Source organism: Girardinichthys multiradiatus, chromosome 22 (genome assembly GCF_021462225.1).
Source record: "Girardinichthys multiradiatus isolate DD_20200921_A chromosome 22, DD_fGirMul_XY1, whole genome shotgun sequence".
Lineage (NCBI taxonomy): Eukaryota > Metazoa > Chordata > Actinopteri > Cyprinodontiformes > Goodeidae > Girardinichthys > Girardinichthys multiradiatus.
The window spans coordinates 22,058,124-22,075,854 of NC_061814.1; the positions used below are offsets into that span (position 1 = coordinate 22,058,124).

Sequence of the window (17,731 nt, forward strand, 5' to 3'; positions counted from 1 at the left end):
GACATTCTGATCTATTCCCAGAATCTGGAAACTCACAAAAGTCATGTTCACACCGTTCTCCTCCGTCTTCTTCAAAATCATCTGTTTGTCAAAGTGGAAAAGTGTGAGTTTCACACCACTACCACTTCATTCCTTGGATTCATCATTTCTTCCGACCAAGTCATAGTGGACCCCTCCAAAGTCAAGGCGGTCTTGGAATGGCCTTCTCCTACCGACCGCAAACAACTTCAAAGGTTTCTGGAGTTTGCTAATTTTTACAGATGATTCATCAGGAATTATAGCCTTGTAGCAGCCCCTCTTAATGCTCTCACATCGTCTAAGACAAGGTTTGTTTGGAACGAGATGGCAGAAAGAGCTTTTGTCAAGCTCAAAGGATTATTTACATCTACTCCTGTTCTACGGTCCCCTAACCCCAATAAACAGTTCATTGTGGAGGTTGACGCTTCAAACACAGGGGTTGGAGCAGTCCTAAGCCAAAGAAATTCTGATGACCGTATTCACCCATGTGCGTTCTTTTCTAGGACTGTGTCCCAAGCAGAGCGCAATTATGATGTGGGGGACCGAGAACTGTTGGCAGCCAAGTTGGCTCTCGAGGAGTGGAGGCATTGGCTAGAGGGGGCTAAGGAACCGTTTCTTGTATGGACAGATCATAAGAACCTGGAGTACCTGAGATCAGCGAAGCGCCTTAATCCCAGGCAGGCAAGGTGGGCTTTATTTTTTGGAAGATTAAACTTCTCTCTGTCTTTCAGACCTGGAGTCAAAAATGGCAAACCGGATGTCACCATGTTGGAGTTCGAGGGAGAGGTTAGAGATCCCACCAAAGACCTCCCTTTCCCAACTTCATTCCCACCTGACCGGTGTTTTGTCCCGGAGCGCCTTGTACCCAAGGTACTTAATTCATGCCATAATTCACGTCTGTTCTCTTATCCTGGTATCAGCAGGACGTTGCAGATGGTCCGGACTCAGTTTTGGTGGCCATCTCTTGTCAAAGATGTCACAGATTACGTCACGGCCTGTACTCAATATTCCCAACCCAAGTCTTCTCGTCGCCCTCCTGCTGGACTCTTGCATCCCCTACCCATTCCTCCTCGTCCCTGGTCACACATAGCCATGGATTTCGTCACAGGTTTGCCAGTTTCTAATGGTTTCACAGTTATGTTAACTGTCATCGACAGATTTTCAAAGATGGTTCACCTAGTTCCTCTCAAGAATCTGCCTTCAGCCAAGGAAATGGGGGACATTCTGGCATGTGAGATTTTTCGCTTTCATGGCATACCCACAGACATTGTCTCAGACAGAGGGCCCCAGTTTGTGTCACGTTTCTGGAAAGAGTTTTGTTCCTTGCTGGGGATTACTGTTAGTTTGTCTTGAGGATTTCACCCACAGTCGGATGGACAGACTCAGAGGGCCAACCAGGAGGTGGAGACCATACTTTGCGCACTATGTGAGTCAGACGCAACTAAATGGTCTACAAATTTACCCTGGGTTGAATATGCTGTCAACACCCTCCTGGCTAGTGCCACGGGGTTATCCCCTTTCCAAGTTGTGTTTGGTTTTTAGACACCCTTGTTCACAGTCCAGGAGAAAGAAGCTGAGGTTCCTTCTGCTCAGGCCGCAGCCCTAAGATGTCAGCGCATCTGGAGGAAGGCAAAAAGGTCTATCATCAGAATGTTGGAGGTGCAGGCACGCACAGCAAATCGTTGGAGAATCCCTGCTCCAAGCTACCAGGTGGGACAGAAGGTTTGGCTGTCCACCAAGAACCTCCCGCTTCTGGTTGACTCCCGTAAGCTGGCACCTCGTTTTGTGGAACCCTTTCCCATATACAAGATCATCAATCCTGTGGCTGTTCGTTTATGTCTGCCTCGTGCCATGAAAGTTCACCCTACCTTCCACGTGTCCCGGATCAAGCCCCATGTGGTGTCCCATCCCGGGCCCACCTCTGTGCCCCTTCCACCTGCCCGGCTTCTTGCTGATGGGCCAGTCTACACTGTCCGGCGCATCATCCGGTCCAGACGGCAGGGACGTCCACGATTCATCGTGGACAAAACCCTCATCCGGGATTTCCACCGCTTCCATCCTGATCAGCCTCGGGGTCCATCCGGAGCTGGACCTTGAGAAGGGGGTACTGTTATGGTTCTGGCCCGTCTGCCTGCTCTGCTCTCACTCATGCAATCAACTTATCTGCTTCACCTGTCTGCTGCTGCGCAATCACCGTCATGCCACACACCTGTGGAGCTGCAGTTATATACAGCCATCTGACAGGCAGAGTGTGCCAGATTTTCGAAAACATTTGTGAGTAGTTATCCAGCGTTCCTTCCGACTGATCTTGTTTTCTGACCTTGCCTTGCCTCACGGATTTTGCCTTCTTGCCTGCCCCTTGTCTGACGGATTGGATTTCTGGATTTCGACTCTGTTTTCTGCCTCTGGTTTTATGCCTCTGCCTGCCCCTTGTCTGACACTTCTAGCCCTGGAATTTGTCCCTGTTTCTGTCCCTGGATTTACGCCTCAGCCTAACCCCTGGTTTATTCAGCCTGAGCCTGCCTGGCTCTCTAGTCCACCTGGAATTATTGTCAAGAGGACAATCACAGCTCTCTGTGTTATTGTCACAGCTTCAGCTAATTGCTCGGAGGATTTGGATCAGTCGGCAATCCGACTTCAGTCTGTTGGACGCTTCCTCATTAACTGTCTGGATCACTTCCTCCTCTGGATTCTGTGCCTCATCCCCAGACTGAAAAGGTTAGTGGCTTTATCTAACTCCTTGAAAATTCTGAGTTTTATTCAGCCATTAACTAGTCTCTCTGTTCTCAGGGGTTCCTGGAAGCTGACTGCTGTTCTGCTCTCTGATCCTGAGTTTCTGAATAAACCTTTTAACTTATCACTTTGTGTTTGGCTGAATTTGGGTTCTCTGTCTCTGGTCGTGATAATATCATTTGACTTTCAATTTTCAATACTGACTGATGTCTTACCGAATGAGCTCCTCCTTCTTCTCTTCCACTAAATGAGGAGGGACAGTGGAGACAACAACCTGCATGTCCAATGCGTTGACTACAGAAACCTAAGAAAATGAGTGGAGCGCAGAGAGGGAAAAACAGAAAGAAATCGGACCATGAGTTAAAAAGGCCACAGCAAATCAAGATAAATTGTGATTAGGCAAGTTATTCATGTGTCCCACTGTGAGTTTGGCCGACTCATTTAAGTGGTTCTTTTGATGGAGCAAGTCAGAGCCTCTAATTGCCTGTTTGTATTGGTGCCATGCGGCAAACCTAGCAGGTCTATAATTCTGAAGCCACTGTTAAGTGCATAGGCAATGGCCTCTGTGTTGTGAAGTCAATTCTCCCATGTGGCTCTTAGATAATTAGGTTTCCCCTTGAAAATTAACGAGTGCCATGGTTATGCACTTGCGGCTCTCTCATATTCAGGCATTGCCCCAGACCCTCCTTCTGTCTCATTAGAGACTTGTTAGCCAGACATATTTTACAGAAACAAAAAAGAAAACCCTCCTCACAGTCAGGGGGAAAAGAAGAAAAAAAAACTGCAGTGGGGGAACAGCAGAAAAGAAACACTGGGCAAATTATTGCAAAAAATACAAGCATAAAGCAAAGCATATGCACATAATATTTTGAGTCCATTTCTATGCTGAAGCAAAGAAGGATTGTAATTAGATCATCAGCAAATGACAGAGGCTACACATTAAGTGTTCTGTACCTGCTGTGAATGATTCAGGTGAAACAATTAAGTAACTAGTAAGTACAAAGATAAATGTTCCTTAAGTTATAACAATAAAACACTCAGAGGAGCTTTTTAACCAAGCTAAACCAATTTTACCCTTACACATGGCCTGCCTTTTTGTTCTAGGAAATGTTTTGAGTGATTGTTGTGAATAACATATTTTGGCAGTACTTCCACTTGAAAACATAAATAAAACATTATTCTATATGCTCATTAAACTGTTTGGATAAGAAAACAACACAAAGGCTTTCTTTTCTATCATCTTAACAAGTCATTCAACAAAAATCCATTCACACGTGAAGAAGGAAATCAATGCATCAAACACATCAATGTTTTTCCTCTGTAAAGCTATTTTTAATGGGGTCACTGAAATGAAATTTACACAACACAAGTAATCTATACATACAATTAAATTAAAATAAATGATTCTATAAATCATGTTTCAAGGTGGAATAAGTACTGAACACATTAAGAAAATGAGGTACATTAAAAGCCTAGAAAATCCCTGAAATTAGTTAGTATTTAGAAACCTTCAGTTCAGCACACATTAGTATTAGCTGGCTTTGTTCTAAATGATGGTCTAAAAAAGGGTTTTCACTACCAAGGTAAATAACAAGGAGCATGTCATGTTAAAGGCAAAGTGCTTTCTCAAGGTCTTTGCAACCTTTATGTTGCAAACGTAACTGTCTCTGATTAAAGGCATATTTCTTAACTTCTGAGTTGTCCGTTAAAAAACTGCTAGAGCTATAATCCAGATGTGGAAAGAACATAATTTCACCATAACATGGCCATGGCCAGGTACGGGATTTCTGACATCACAGTCAAAAGTAATGTACCATAGCCTCTTTGCACACTTACTGAGTAACACTCCACCACTGGAAAAAAAATACCTTTTGCAAGTTTGATGCTGAATTTGTACAATCCAATAAAACAGAAAAAGAGAATATAATCTGATGAAACTAGAATGGAGATGTTTGGAAGTTATCATTACCAAAAAAATACATTGGAATAAGAATTTAATAGATTTAATGGTGTTCAATACTGTTCCCTGTGAAACTGCACTTTATCAAACGTAATTTAAATTTATGGATTTCTTTTTATCTCTATGTATGTTTGGACTACTTGTATTGATGTCTACATCTGGTGTGAATTGTTTTTCATTAGCCTCATTAGATATTAACATTCACATCATGCATTAATCCTGCCCCCACCCAGCAGCACACACAACCACACCCATGAAATTCTCACAAAGTCTAGGGACACAAGCCCACCCAAAGACAACAACCACTCTCTGGCAACAGCACATTTTTGAGGTGAAGAATGTCGAGCTTAAACTGTGCAGGTTATTTATGGCTATGTACCTGAGGCCGTTCTCAGGATTCAGAGAAACAAATACCCTTTATCCTGATAAAAATCTGAGATGCCTTCTACTAATGTTTTTAAGTGTAGCATTTTTGCTGCCCCATGTAAAGTAAGACCATATGAATGTTTAAAGCAAACTTAATTGCATTTAATCTGATCAGAATTCTATGTTTTACATCATTGTGCATACATTTTGAGGAAAAAAAAGCATTATAATTTATGCGTAGGTTTGCTCTAAAAGCTGCTCACATTATAAATCAATTAGCCTCTGTTATACCAGTGAGATGTTAGCCAACAACTAAGGTTACATAATCATCTTATGAACTGTTTAGTAATGTCACAGTGTCAACTACAAAAAGCTCTAAACTTAACACTCACCACCACTTCACTACGGCTGCTGAAACCTTTCCCGTAGTCATCAGTGGCAATAACATCAAACTTGAAGTAGGACCTGCGCATATTTCGAAACATGATGGCTGACTTAATGATTCCAGTGTAGACCTCGATGACAAAGCTGTCCTGACCCTCTGCTGTGGGAGGTATAATTAGGCGGTATGCCATGGCACTGAAGTTCCCAGTGTCTTTATCAGTGGCCTGTAATAGAGAACCAGTAGGTAATGATACATTAAGAAAAGAAATGATAAATGATCAAAATAATAATGAGAAAAGAGGTCAAATGACATTGCTTTAAGTGCATAAATTCTTCTAAATGAATACCTACCATATGCCAAGGTGGAATAGAGCGATTAGGAATATACCTGTCCATTCCTTGCAAGAATACATGTAAAGTCTACTGTGAAAAAGTCCAATTGGCACAGAGCAGCAGTATCTTGCTAGTATTTATTAGTAACAAATCCAAATTCCTCTCCAGTGACATTATGTGCATCCAATTATTGCTCAGTGCCTGACACTTGGTGTTGCTCAGGTAGGGCAGAATTATATCTTTCTGAGAAAACAGCAGGCTGGTCTCCTTAATAATGGAAGTGTGGGGACTAAACCAAAATGTTTGGTCAGACAGCAAAACAATGATTTAATTTTCAGCTCTATATATATGTTTCATATTGAAATATTACTGATGGTGCATAACCTACCATCTGGATTTCAAATGTACAGTATATCATATCCGATACATAAGTAAACTCAACAACAGTGTAAAGGTTTAGAAATAAGCATTTGCGTAAGACATGTTTTAGATTTTAGTTGTTTTAAGACAATAGAAGTCTAGCTCCTCTTGGCCTAACCATTACCTTCATCTAATCTGGATTTTTGTGAAAAGAAGACACCCAGAGAGTAATTTACTGCAAGTAAGATATAAACTGCTTCTAACCAACTAACAGAACATCAGTTTAAAAATCTTGAACTATCCATTTCTGCATATCTGATACCATAGCATACACAATCAGTTTGATCTGCATCTATTTTTGGATACCATGGTTCATTTGGACATATTGAAAAAACTCCTTGACACGAGTATTGCAGCATAGAGACAGCCCTAATTTTAACTGTGAGTTTGTCATTGTTGCAGTCTAAAATTGTGTTCCAACTTACATCACAGTTACGGGTTTGTGACAACCTCCTGAGGTGGATCAGGTAGATAATATTTGTTGGTCAACCTCAACCGACCCTTTCCGTGTCAGGATCTTTCAGCTGATGTGTAAAGAACGTGTAGATCACAGTACAAAACAATGATCAGAAAGAACCTATAACTCTAGTATCTGGGAACAATATATTGGCAGCAGATCCTTTCAGTGCTCCTGTCAGTGGTGAGGAGAGCCTGTCATGGCTCGGTGTGGAGATCTGGAGAATTTGAACGCCAGGTCCACATCTCAACATGTCATTTTGCCACTTAAACCCTTTTACAGCAATTTTTTGCTTTGTGGCAGAGTAAGTTATTCATCTGACCGGTGCCACAGCAATCAGGAAATACAGCTTCCACGAAAGGGTGTACATGGTCTGTCATTAAGTAGGTGGTAAGTATCAAAGTACCCAAGGGAAAATCCCCTCCCTTTGTGGTCCAGATCTGATGGTCAAATACCCACTGCTGGTGCTTTCAGTAGTGGACAAGGGTCAGAATGAGTATACTGACTGATCTGCAGCTGTGCAGCCGCATATGCAACAAACTGTGGCAGTCTTTATGTCAGAACTAGCATTAACCTTTCCAAGCTTGCTCAAATCCTTATGCTTTCCTATATTCCTGTTTCTGAAGTGTCAGCTTTGAAGACAAAATGTTTGCTTGCTGTTTTATAGTTGTTACTTACTAACAGGTAGCATGATGGAGAGATAATTAGTGTTATTCACTTCATGTCAGTTGTCATATTGTTATGCTTGATCATAAAATTGTAAAGTTTCAGTCATGCAATCATATTTTGAGAATAGAGCAATCTGGAATGTATGTTATATAATTATTCCAAAATAAAAAAAGAGAAATTTACAGTCTATTGATACCGCCTGACATGTTAACTATAGTTAACTGATGTATATATAACAGCACTTAGGGGCAAATGCAACATTATGTTAGAGAATAGCCAAAGCTTCACAATGTTAATCTAACAGGGGAGCTCAGTAACAAAAGCACAAAGCCATATATTCTAGTGACATATTTCTATGGTTTTATTGTTGTTTATTGAAGACTAGATGCAAGTGGCAATGGCTTCTGAATGAAATAGACAGCAGAGCAAACCTGACAAAGAGATGTGGCATAGATACCTGACAAAGATAGTGGAACAGATCAAATTGTGCAGCGCAGAACTGATCGGATGAACTGTTACACCAAGGCTGCCAGGGGAAGGAATCAAGCCTTGTTGGTTCAGCCAATCCCCTACACATTTGCTTGCATCTGTTTTCTTACCACTATTTTAAGGACGGAGCTGAAAATCTTGGTGTCTTCAGTCACACCACCTATGTAGAGCTTCCTGGAAAAGACGGGAGGGTGGTCATTCTCATCCTGTACATCAATGAACACCTTGGCTGTGTTGGCTGCAAAAAGTGGAAACAAAAGGACCAATTTAAATAAAAATAACTTCTAGCTAACTTTTAACTTCAGCTAAAAATGCAGGTCTAGTTTCCATTCCTTGTAGTTAATGTGAAATCACAAAACTTTGGCATGTACGGTGTGTAACACCAATTTAAGAGTGTCACTGTATTTAAAGTGCCTTATAGGCCAGGTTTGCTGCACCCTCGTACATTTATAAATGAGAAAGACTGGCAAGGAAAATTTCATCTTTAACAGCCAGAAGCTTATTCAGTCATGTGGGCCGTTGATGATCAGATGCTGCATAATCTGGCCTTGAAACTTTCAGATCAGAGTAAGTTCTTCTGTTCCCAAGACTATTCTAAACTTTATTATTTGATGGGGGAAAAAAAAAACAGGAAATACTTTTTTTTTAAAGAAAACCCCATCATAACATTGGGAAAAATATTTTTTATTTTACACTTTTAAAAATGGCACTTTGACCACTTCTAAAACAATTTCTATCATCTTTGATATTGTGGTAAGAGTTTAACCTTGCTTTCCTAATAAGACAAAGAGAGAAAAGTGAACTTCTTCTAAAGCAATTTTTAGCTGGCAATGATAACCGTCTGAAGTGCTTTTATAAAGTGTCTTGCAGATATTTATATTTTGTTCCAAGTTATGTCCAGGATTCATTTTCTGCCACACAAAGTATTTTGGATGTAGGCTAAACGGCTTCATTCCAGTCACATCTGACCACAGCACCTTCTTCCACACCACTGCTTTGTCTCCTACATTACATATTTCAAACTTTAAAGTACACTTCTTTCGGCTTTTTTAAATATATTGCACTGGAACTGTGGACCATTTTGAACATCAATGATGATCTAAAGGGTTGTAATACACCACAAGCAGCTGAAAGGAACATGAAAAGAAACAAGATGGCAAACATATAGATAACACTCTTTAAACCTACCTTTGATTAGAGGCTGGGGATAAACCTGCTTTAGCACAAAGTAATTCTTCACAATATTTAACATTTAGCAATGAATATTATAACAAGCCTCTTGACACCAGATTGCCATAAATTCTACACAATGGAACATAAACTGGCCTTTTTGTGAGGCATGAAATATGAATCCCCTGTGTTTTAGAGAAGAAGAAAAAAAAACCACAGAGTGATTAAAAGGCTTTTTTGCCTAATTTGTCGCAGTTTTACTTAAGCAATACTCAGCACTCATATGCTCTACAAAATTCCTTCCGGTCTGTAGGTTGGGTAAGTACAAAGTCACAGACCTTTTTCTGTTAGGATACAAAAAATGTAAAGTCATCCAGCAGGAAACCTAAGGCTGCATTAAGGGCATTGGACCCCCTCCCCCAAAACACATCACATTGAATTACATACACACTGGTTGCAGTGTGAATCACATATGGGCAGGGATTAAGGGGATGAGAAGAGAGTGAGTTTTTTTCTCATCCCTCTTTTGTAAAAGTGGTCATATTCCCACAAGACTTTTTAAAACATAAATACAGCCAGTGCCTTTCTCTTGTTCACTCTCACACACTCATAACATAAACAGGCCCATTAAAAGGAAGGGTTACTTCGAAACAAATTGGAGAAAAGTAAGAGTTATGTTATATTGAAAGGATGACTTTGTTGTATTGCAACCTTCGAATAAATTAATGTGTGTATACAGACAGTTTTACAACATAAACTACAAACTAGTCCTACAAGTTGAGATAATTTCACTGACCCAACAGTGAACCAGTGGTGTGAAATCTAAACCAATTAGCCACATTACCGAGATAAAGCCCCATAAATGTTTACAAGTGAGAAAAGATAAAGACATCTACCCACCTAAAAGCGCCCCCTTATGTGTTAAACAAGAGCCCTTTACTTTCTATTTCATATGGTTTGTGTGCCTGACTACTGTTTACTTGTAATTACTGTCACTCGAATTTAAAGGACACACAGAGTGAAAAGTGGAGAGGCAAGACGAGTAGGCCATTGATTATTCATTGAACCATGTTTTTTAGGCAGCTTTTTATTCATCATCATAGGGTACTTGTATGTCAGTAAACTGGCCATTAGCTAGCCTAATGAAAATCTAGATGAAGTAGGGATATCAGAGAAAGTGTTTTCTAAAGTCTTTGTGAGCTACAAACAAAACAAATCCACAACAGGATTTAAAACTTGTTTTTGTGGAAGATAGCAGAGTATAACTTTCAAATAAACAGTCTTCCACGATTGTTTGTTCCATAACATGACATAATATTTCTCTACAAAAAATCTCTTCTTTCACTGGCCTTATGTTGCATTTAAATTTCAGCTCTAATTTCAGTGATAATCACCAAACTTACAATTAAAAACTTGAAATATATCAATCTTTTGCAACAGATTTAAATAATGTGGGAGTTTCACTTTAAAAGCCTGAATAAAGCAAATTTTTTTTTTTTTTTGAGATGACGGTGTCCAAACACCAACCAATGACATCCCATGAGTGGAAAGGCTATAAAATCGTGGCATTTCATCAGTTCCATTTCTCCATCTTTGCAGTTTTCTACACAGAACACCTTTAGATCTAAATTGAGATTTGGGAAGAAGCTGTGCCACTTTTTCTATTTTGAGAACTTCTTCTTATTCAGTCAGGGTAAACCACAGGTTTTGTTACTATAGCTCCATTCTATCAGTCAAGAAATGCAACCCTTACTTGGCCAGTTAATCACTGACTGTGAGTTACTGATGAAATCAAAATATTATCCGCATTGTTCCTGATGGTGTTGCTGTAAGATTGAGTGTGGGTGCAACTTTTGGTAAGGTAGTGGAAGTTGCAGTACAAGAAATATGTGTTGTGACTATGAATCTGAAAATATTATTTAATATTTAATATCAATATTTTAATATTTTATCAAATCATATTTCGGTCTGTTAAGGGTTGTCCTGTGAATACCAGCCCAGTAAGGCGATGGTATTAGGACAAAATAGAAAGGTGTGAGCCAAGCTCTGACATTATTGAACACCCAAACTCTGCACACACATGGAATGAATTCACACAATTTCTTAAAATACAAGAATTCCTTAACAAAAATAAGTCAACTCAAGGTCAAACATATTTTAATCAACAAACTCTTTACAATGCTATGTTGGGACCCACAGCCATGGGTTACAACAGGAAATGCGGTACGGACTTTTCTGGAACTTTCAAAATTAATTGCATTAACCTACTTCCGGCACAACTTAGGAATTGGGGGTAACAGCGAACTTCCCATGATGCCACTGTACACATAAAACCCCCACCTCTCCCACAAGTCTTTCTTTACCACCCAGACTCCGTGCGAGGCTGGCCGGGGAGACAGCACGCTAATGTCTCTTTGCTGGCAAAAACACATAAACTCTTCAAACTGGATCCAAGGGTGTCATAAGATCACGCGATCATATGCACAAGTTAAATACGAGTGAATCACTGTTTGTGTTCCAGGTATTCATTCATAAAAAGGGGAAATTAAGGTATAAGCATTGCTTTACTTTCTCTCTGAGGCCTGCAAAAGCAAACTGTGTTCCAGAGAATCCCCTGCAGAGACGCGGTCTCTACAAGCTGAGTCTGAATGAAAGACAACAGCCCCGCATTACTGTGGTTACGGTAATGTGCAGTTGGTTGGCGGACAGAACGAGCCGACTTTCATCCACAGCTACAAAGGTTAGCTGGAAGCTAACCCTTTGTTCACGGAGCTTTCTTCAAACGTTGTCGTCGCCCAGACAACTCCTCCTCAACACAATTCAAACGAGGTTAGGGTTTGGGCAGAGTAATAGAGAGTTACTTAGGATGAAATGATCAAAACGTTTTTCATTTTATGAAGTTTGGTTTTGTTTGTGTTGAACTCAGCTATCTTGGTGCTAGCAGGCTATCTGCAGCACACATGCTCAGCTTTCCAAAATACGTCCTTAAATATTTTACCATCCCCTTAATAATATTTCTTTGAATATTATTTTAATAAGTAAAGGCAGCTAATGAGACACCGTTGAGAATTAGAATTAGATAATACTTGGTTCTCAAATTTGAACATTGCATGGTAATGTTGCATCACTCTTTTGGTCATAATTTTCAATCATCTTTAATCAACTTGTTTATATTGTACACAGCCCATTAATCCTCCCTATTCTTTAATTCTGCTTGGTAGTTTAGTTGGATTGTTCTAGCATAGTAAAGAGTTTGTTGATTGAAATATGTTTCACTTTGTGTTGACTTATTTTTGTTAATAAATTCTTGTACTTTAAGAAATTGTGTGAATTCATTCCATGTGTGTGCAGAGTTTTGCTGTTCAATAATGTCAGAGCTCGTCTCACACCTTTCTATTTTGTCCTAATACCATCGCCTTACTGGGCTGGTATTCACAGGACAACCCTTAACAGACCGAAATGTTATTCAATAAAATATTAATATTAAATATTAAATAATATTCTCAGATTCATAATCACAACAACTAAAACAATCCAACTAAACTACCAAGCAGAATTAAAGAATAACGTAGTCTAATGGGCTATGTACAATATAAACAAGTTGATAAAAGATGATTGGAAATCATGATCAAAAGAGTGATGCAACATTACCATGCAATGTTTATGTTTGAGAACCAAGGATTATCTTAAATAATCTGCAAAATGGAGTTAAGTTAGTCTTGTAACCAACTTAGGCAATAATCAGTACACCTTTAGACAACCATTCACAATGCAAGATCAGATAAAATATTATTTTAATAAAATAATGTTTTAAAGAATGATCTGCTGAATAAAACCAACCTTCTGGATCACTAATTCTCAACGGTGTCTCATTAGATGCCTTTATTTCTTAAAATAATATTCAAAGAAATATTATTAAGGAAGTGGTAAAATATTCAAGGAAATATTTTGGAGAGCCAAATCTTTCTGGGGAAATGGGGCAGATTCTTCAAGATAATCATCGGTTCTAATTTCCCCTCGGGGATCAATAAAGTATCTTTGAATTGAATTGAATTGAATAATGGTGTTTACTTAGTTATCAAGTTTAGTAAAATAATGTTTAGGGAACTATTTTTACTAGATTGAAAACTAACAACCTTTCTGGGTAAATATTCTTTAGCAGGCAAGCATGTGTTCTAAACTGTTAGCAGTTCAAACTAACAAAAGAAGCTTATAGCTTAGTACCAGAATCAAACATACACCTTTAAAATACCGTCAATAAAACGGTTAAAATGCATAAGCGCGGACGGCGCGTTATTATCAATCTTCTGTGTTTGAAATCACCCATTAAATAAAGTTTGTCTTAGCTTTAAAAACACACAAACACAGAACACAAAAGTGAGCACGTGTGCTGCAGATAGCCTGCTAGCACCAAGGTAGCTGAGTTCAACACAAACAAAACCAAACTTCATAAAATGAAAATTGTTTAGATCATTTCATCCTAAATATCTCTGCCCAAACTCTAACCTCGTATGTGAACCGTGCTGAGGAGGAGTTGTCCGGGCGACGACGAAGTTTGAAGAAAGCTCTGTGAACAAAAGGGTTAGCTTCAGCGGCAAGTTACTGGTGACCACGGTGATGCGTCCATTTTCCTCCTTCGGGAAACTGCTCCACTCGGATTCGTAGAGACAGCGTCTCTGCTGGGAACTCTCTATAACACAGCTTGATTCTGTAGGCCTCAGAGATAAAAGTCAAGCCAGGCTTGTACCTTGATTCCCGTTCAAGAATGAATCTACCGGATACACAAACAAATGATTCATTTGTACTTATCTTAGTGCATATGATCGATGATTGTATGACACTCTCGGATCCAGTTTGAAGAGTTTATGTCTATTTGCCAGCAAAGAGACATTAGTGCGCTGTGCCTCCCCTATCCTGATTATCACCGGTGTGGAAGAGGCAGGATGTAGGAAGAGCGGTGGTTTTATTTGGACAGTGACGTCACAGGAAGTCCGCAGTTACCCTGTTTCCTGGCTGTGCCAGAAATAGGTTAATGCAATTTATTTTGAAAGTTCCAGGAAAGTCTGTACTGGCCTTTCACATTGTAACCATGGCTGTGGTCCCAACATATGTGTGTTTTGCTTTTGTTGCTAATCATATGTGGCAAGTTATATTTTTCAACTTAATGGTTTGCAGTTTATCTAAAAGTTTTCTTTTTTTGCCTCAGACATCTGTCTGTGAGGCTCTAACAGTGTTGTTCGTGGCGCAACTATAATCTCAAAGACTAATTTGTGCTTTCAATAACAGTGTGTTAAACCAAACACCCAAAACAGGATTGCCGTTCTCTACTTTTTCAGTTTCTATCGGTTACCGAGAAATGAGGAAGTAAGAAAGATGTGGCTGAAGAATCTAAATGTACGGAGGCTGTTGGTCCTTGGCGTCCGGGGTTTGATACCTGGCTTTGGGACCTTAGCTGCATGTCTTCCCCCTTTCTCTTTCTAATCATTTCCTGCCTGGTTGCTGCAGAAAAAGACTACTAATATTAAGGGTGGTAGAAATGTGTCGAATTATTTCAATTATTTCAAATATGAATTTATGGCTGGAGTCCAACACAAATGTATAGTAAAACATCTATAACAAAAGTTAATATTTCTTACTTTTGGAAGGCACACGTAGGTTGGACATGACAACCCCCAAAGAATCTGCCTGAACCCTAAGGATGTAGCTGGTTACATTTTCATAGTCCAAGGGTTGGGCAATGTAGATGACACCTGTGCTGTTGTTCACTTTAAAGTGACCTGAAAACAAGAAATAGAAGTGAATATAAACAAAGATTGTTTTCCTCCTTCTTCTTACTTTAGCTCACACACACGTTTTCTGGTTTTGTCTGAATTTGAATTAATGACACCCTTCCAACTGTAAAATCCTTTTTGTTAATCTTTTCCAACCAGTTTAGGAAGCCATTTAAAGGTTGAGTGCAACAAAAATGGTATATTCTATATCTATACAATGACAAATTTAAGATAAACTCTGTAACCTCCAATATTTAGAATAATCCCGTTGCTTTTTTCTCAAGAACCCTTTAAAACCAAAAACTCATCTAGTGGTATAAAGAATTTTCCACCTAATATAGGCGTTTATCTGATCTTAAATAAATAAATAAAAAGCAGAAATAACACTGCTTTATTTTAAAGTCATAGTCTACGTCATATATTGAGAGTCTTAGGCAGGAAGCGAGTTGAAAAGACAATTCGTATCTAGTACCCAGAGAAAGAATTCAATTAATCCTCATTTTCTGCAAGGAATTTGATCAGCGGGCCATACCTTGTTCATTTCCTCCAACAATGGAGTAGAAGATGGTTTGATTCATAGCAGCAGCTAAAATAGTCCCCACTGCAGTGCCAACTGGTGACAGCTCTTTAACGGGTGGAAACCTGAAAAGACATCAAACAACTCATAAGGCAACTAGTACTGTCCGACACTGTGGCAAAAACAGTATCAAGAATACAGAAGAAAGCAAAACAGAATTGTGAGTAGTTGTGTCCTACAAAATCAATATACTATGTGTGGGTGTTTTATATTTTCTATAAAAAACAGAATTTAGTTAAGGTTAGATCTGATAATATTAGTTTAATTCAGGCAGGATTTTATTTGGAAATAGTGCATGAACTTTTTAGTGTGCACTTAATGCTTCACCTGATCATTCTAATGGCTTTTTGTCTTTTACAAACCACTACAGTGTGGAGCTCATGGTTTCTTAGCCTTTTTGCTTGCATTCATCCAATACCCAGGTTGGTTCTCTTCAAAAATACATAAACAGAGTTTCATTTCAAATGTGCAAGCTAGCAAACCCTGTTGGGTTGCATCAGAGCTAACTCTAACTCACGTTGTCAGTTATGCTGCTGTAACAACCAAACACAACTTTTTTTGAATTCTTGAAACTCAAGGCAAGGCAAAATAAGTTTATTTGTATGGTGCCATTCATATACAGGGGTTATTCAAAGTGCTTTACAAGAAAAACTTAATAATCTAGATAAAATATAACATGACATGATATATAATTAAATAGAATAAAGAATTGTTAAAATGGCTAAATTTAAGCAAATAAAAAGCTAAGACATGATAGGAAATCTTAAAATAAGAATTTAAAGAATTTGAAATCAATGTTCCCTCTACACGACTAGTTCATGTCTTGGGAGGAAAGAGTAAAATGGTCTCTGATGACACGAGGAGTCTACATGATTCACACCTGGTCAGCAGCTATGAAACTTGTTTAGGCCCAAGACCATTCAGTGCTCTGCAAGCACCAGACTGCCTGCTTTTTTGTGCAAAACAAGCTGTAAGGAAGGAAATTTTTTATATTCTTAAAAAAATGCTTAATGGAAAAATAATATCTGGTTACTCATGATGGATTTTAATAGGAGGTATAAATGGCCATTGTTAGGCTCAACTTAAATCCTGATCAGTCAAGGAGCATGCTAATACAAGGTCGGAACAGGCCCTGTGATGATCCAAGGAGACTACACTGCTCATACCTTAAAAGTACCTCTGAGATTAAAGTAGGCTCATTCAGTGCAAAACAATAGCAAGATTTTAAAACCTATCCTATTATACTATAAACAACAAGAACATGTAAAGAGTTAAGAACTGGTGTGATATCATAAATATTGCTGCTATTGGTCAGGGCCCTGGTAGCAGCAGTTTTGATGAGTTGCCACTGGTTGTTTTTTTTTTTTTTCTTGAGACTTGTACTGACTCTATTACAGTAATCTAACCATAGTCTATATCTGTTATACTAAAAATCTGCTAAGGAGCACCTTAGTGGTGATCTACAGAAGAAAGTATTGCACACAGGCGAATATATGAACAGATATATTGATGACAGTATGACTGCCAATATGAATGTAACATTTTGGAAGAAAGAGCAAAACATCCGAAAGTGTTAAACATTAACTCTGTGTTGCCATACTTGCTTTTATAGCTTTTGTGATGTAATGTCATCTATTTCTATCCTCCAGATCGAACACAGTTTCTCTCAAAGGTGCATTATTAGTTCAATTATTTTCTTCTTGGAACAAAATGTGGTTTAAGTAAATAAACTAATAAATACATCTTTCTTATAGTGCTTCCATGTGTGTATACCAAACATTAGCTGCATAGTAAAGCAGGGGATTCAAAAGCCTCAGCATGGGATTCTGTAAGTGCGGGAGCAGCAGCTTGAAAAAGAAAGCTGATCTGTGAAGCAATAATCTTTTCTGCTGCCTTTGCTCTTATTTATGGTGAAATACTTTGGGGAGGATAACATCCCCAGTTTGTGGCTCTGACACTATGATACAGACTTTATATTATGGAAGATTCTAACTCTAAATCCCCCAAAAAACATTAGGAGTTTTCACTTAGAGACACAGGAGAAAATTGTAGAGGTGTGTCTGGCTTCTGTCTACTGCAACATGGATTGGAAAAGGAGGTCATATAAAGACTGGCAGCAGACATTAGTTGTCCTCCTGTGTTTATAAAAAATAAATGAATTCATTCATTTATTCAGTCATTCATTTATTCCCAATACATTCTACTCCAATTACAATGTATGCTAATGAATTTTGAAAAAAAATGCAAATACTCCTTCTTTGTCCTATGCTGGGAAATTGTATCTATTTTCCATCTGATTCAAGAATTTTTTTAAATATACCTTTCATCTAGTTGATTTTAAACAGATGTAACTCAAATATCTTCTTGTGAAAATGTTTACCCTC

General features: G+C 38.7%; 1 protein-coding gene across 10 annotated transcripts in view; it reads right to left on the reverse strand.

Moving 5' to 3' along the window:
- Positions 1–17,731, reverse strand: part of LOC124858990 (protocadherin-15-like) — a 326,056-nt gene that overhangs the window by 30,319 nt on the left and 278,006 nt on the right. For 9 of the 10 annotated variants that reach the window (XR_007035988.1, XR_007035987.1, XR_007035991.1 and 6 more), the window contains 5 exons: positions 15,303–15,412; positions 14,636–14,776; positions 7,940–8,067; positions 5,470–5,685; positions 2,967–3,055 (listed from right to left, as the gene is read on the reverse strand). Coding sequence is in view for 4 of the 10 variants with exons in the window: in XM_047351368.1 (XP_047207324.1) it covers positions 2,967–3,055; positions 5,470–5,685; positions 7,940–8,067; positions 14,636–14,776; positions 15,303–15,412 (684 nt within the window). In the remaining 6 variants the exon portion in view is untranslated. Of the gene's footprint in view, positions 1–2,966; positions 3,056–5,469; positions 5,686–7,677; positions 7,798–7,939; positions 8,068–14,635; positions 14,777–15,302; positions 15,413–17,731 lie in introns of those variants that run through there. The other variant, XM_047351370.1, reaches the window with a different exon arrangement.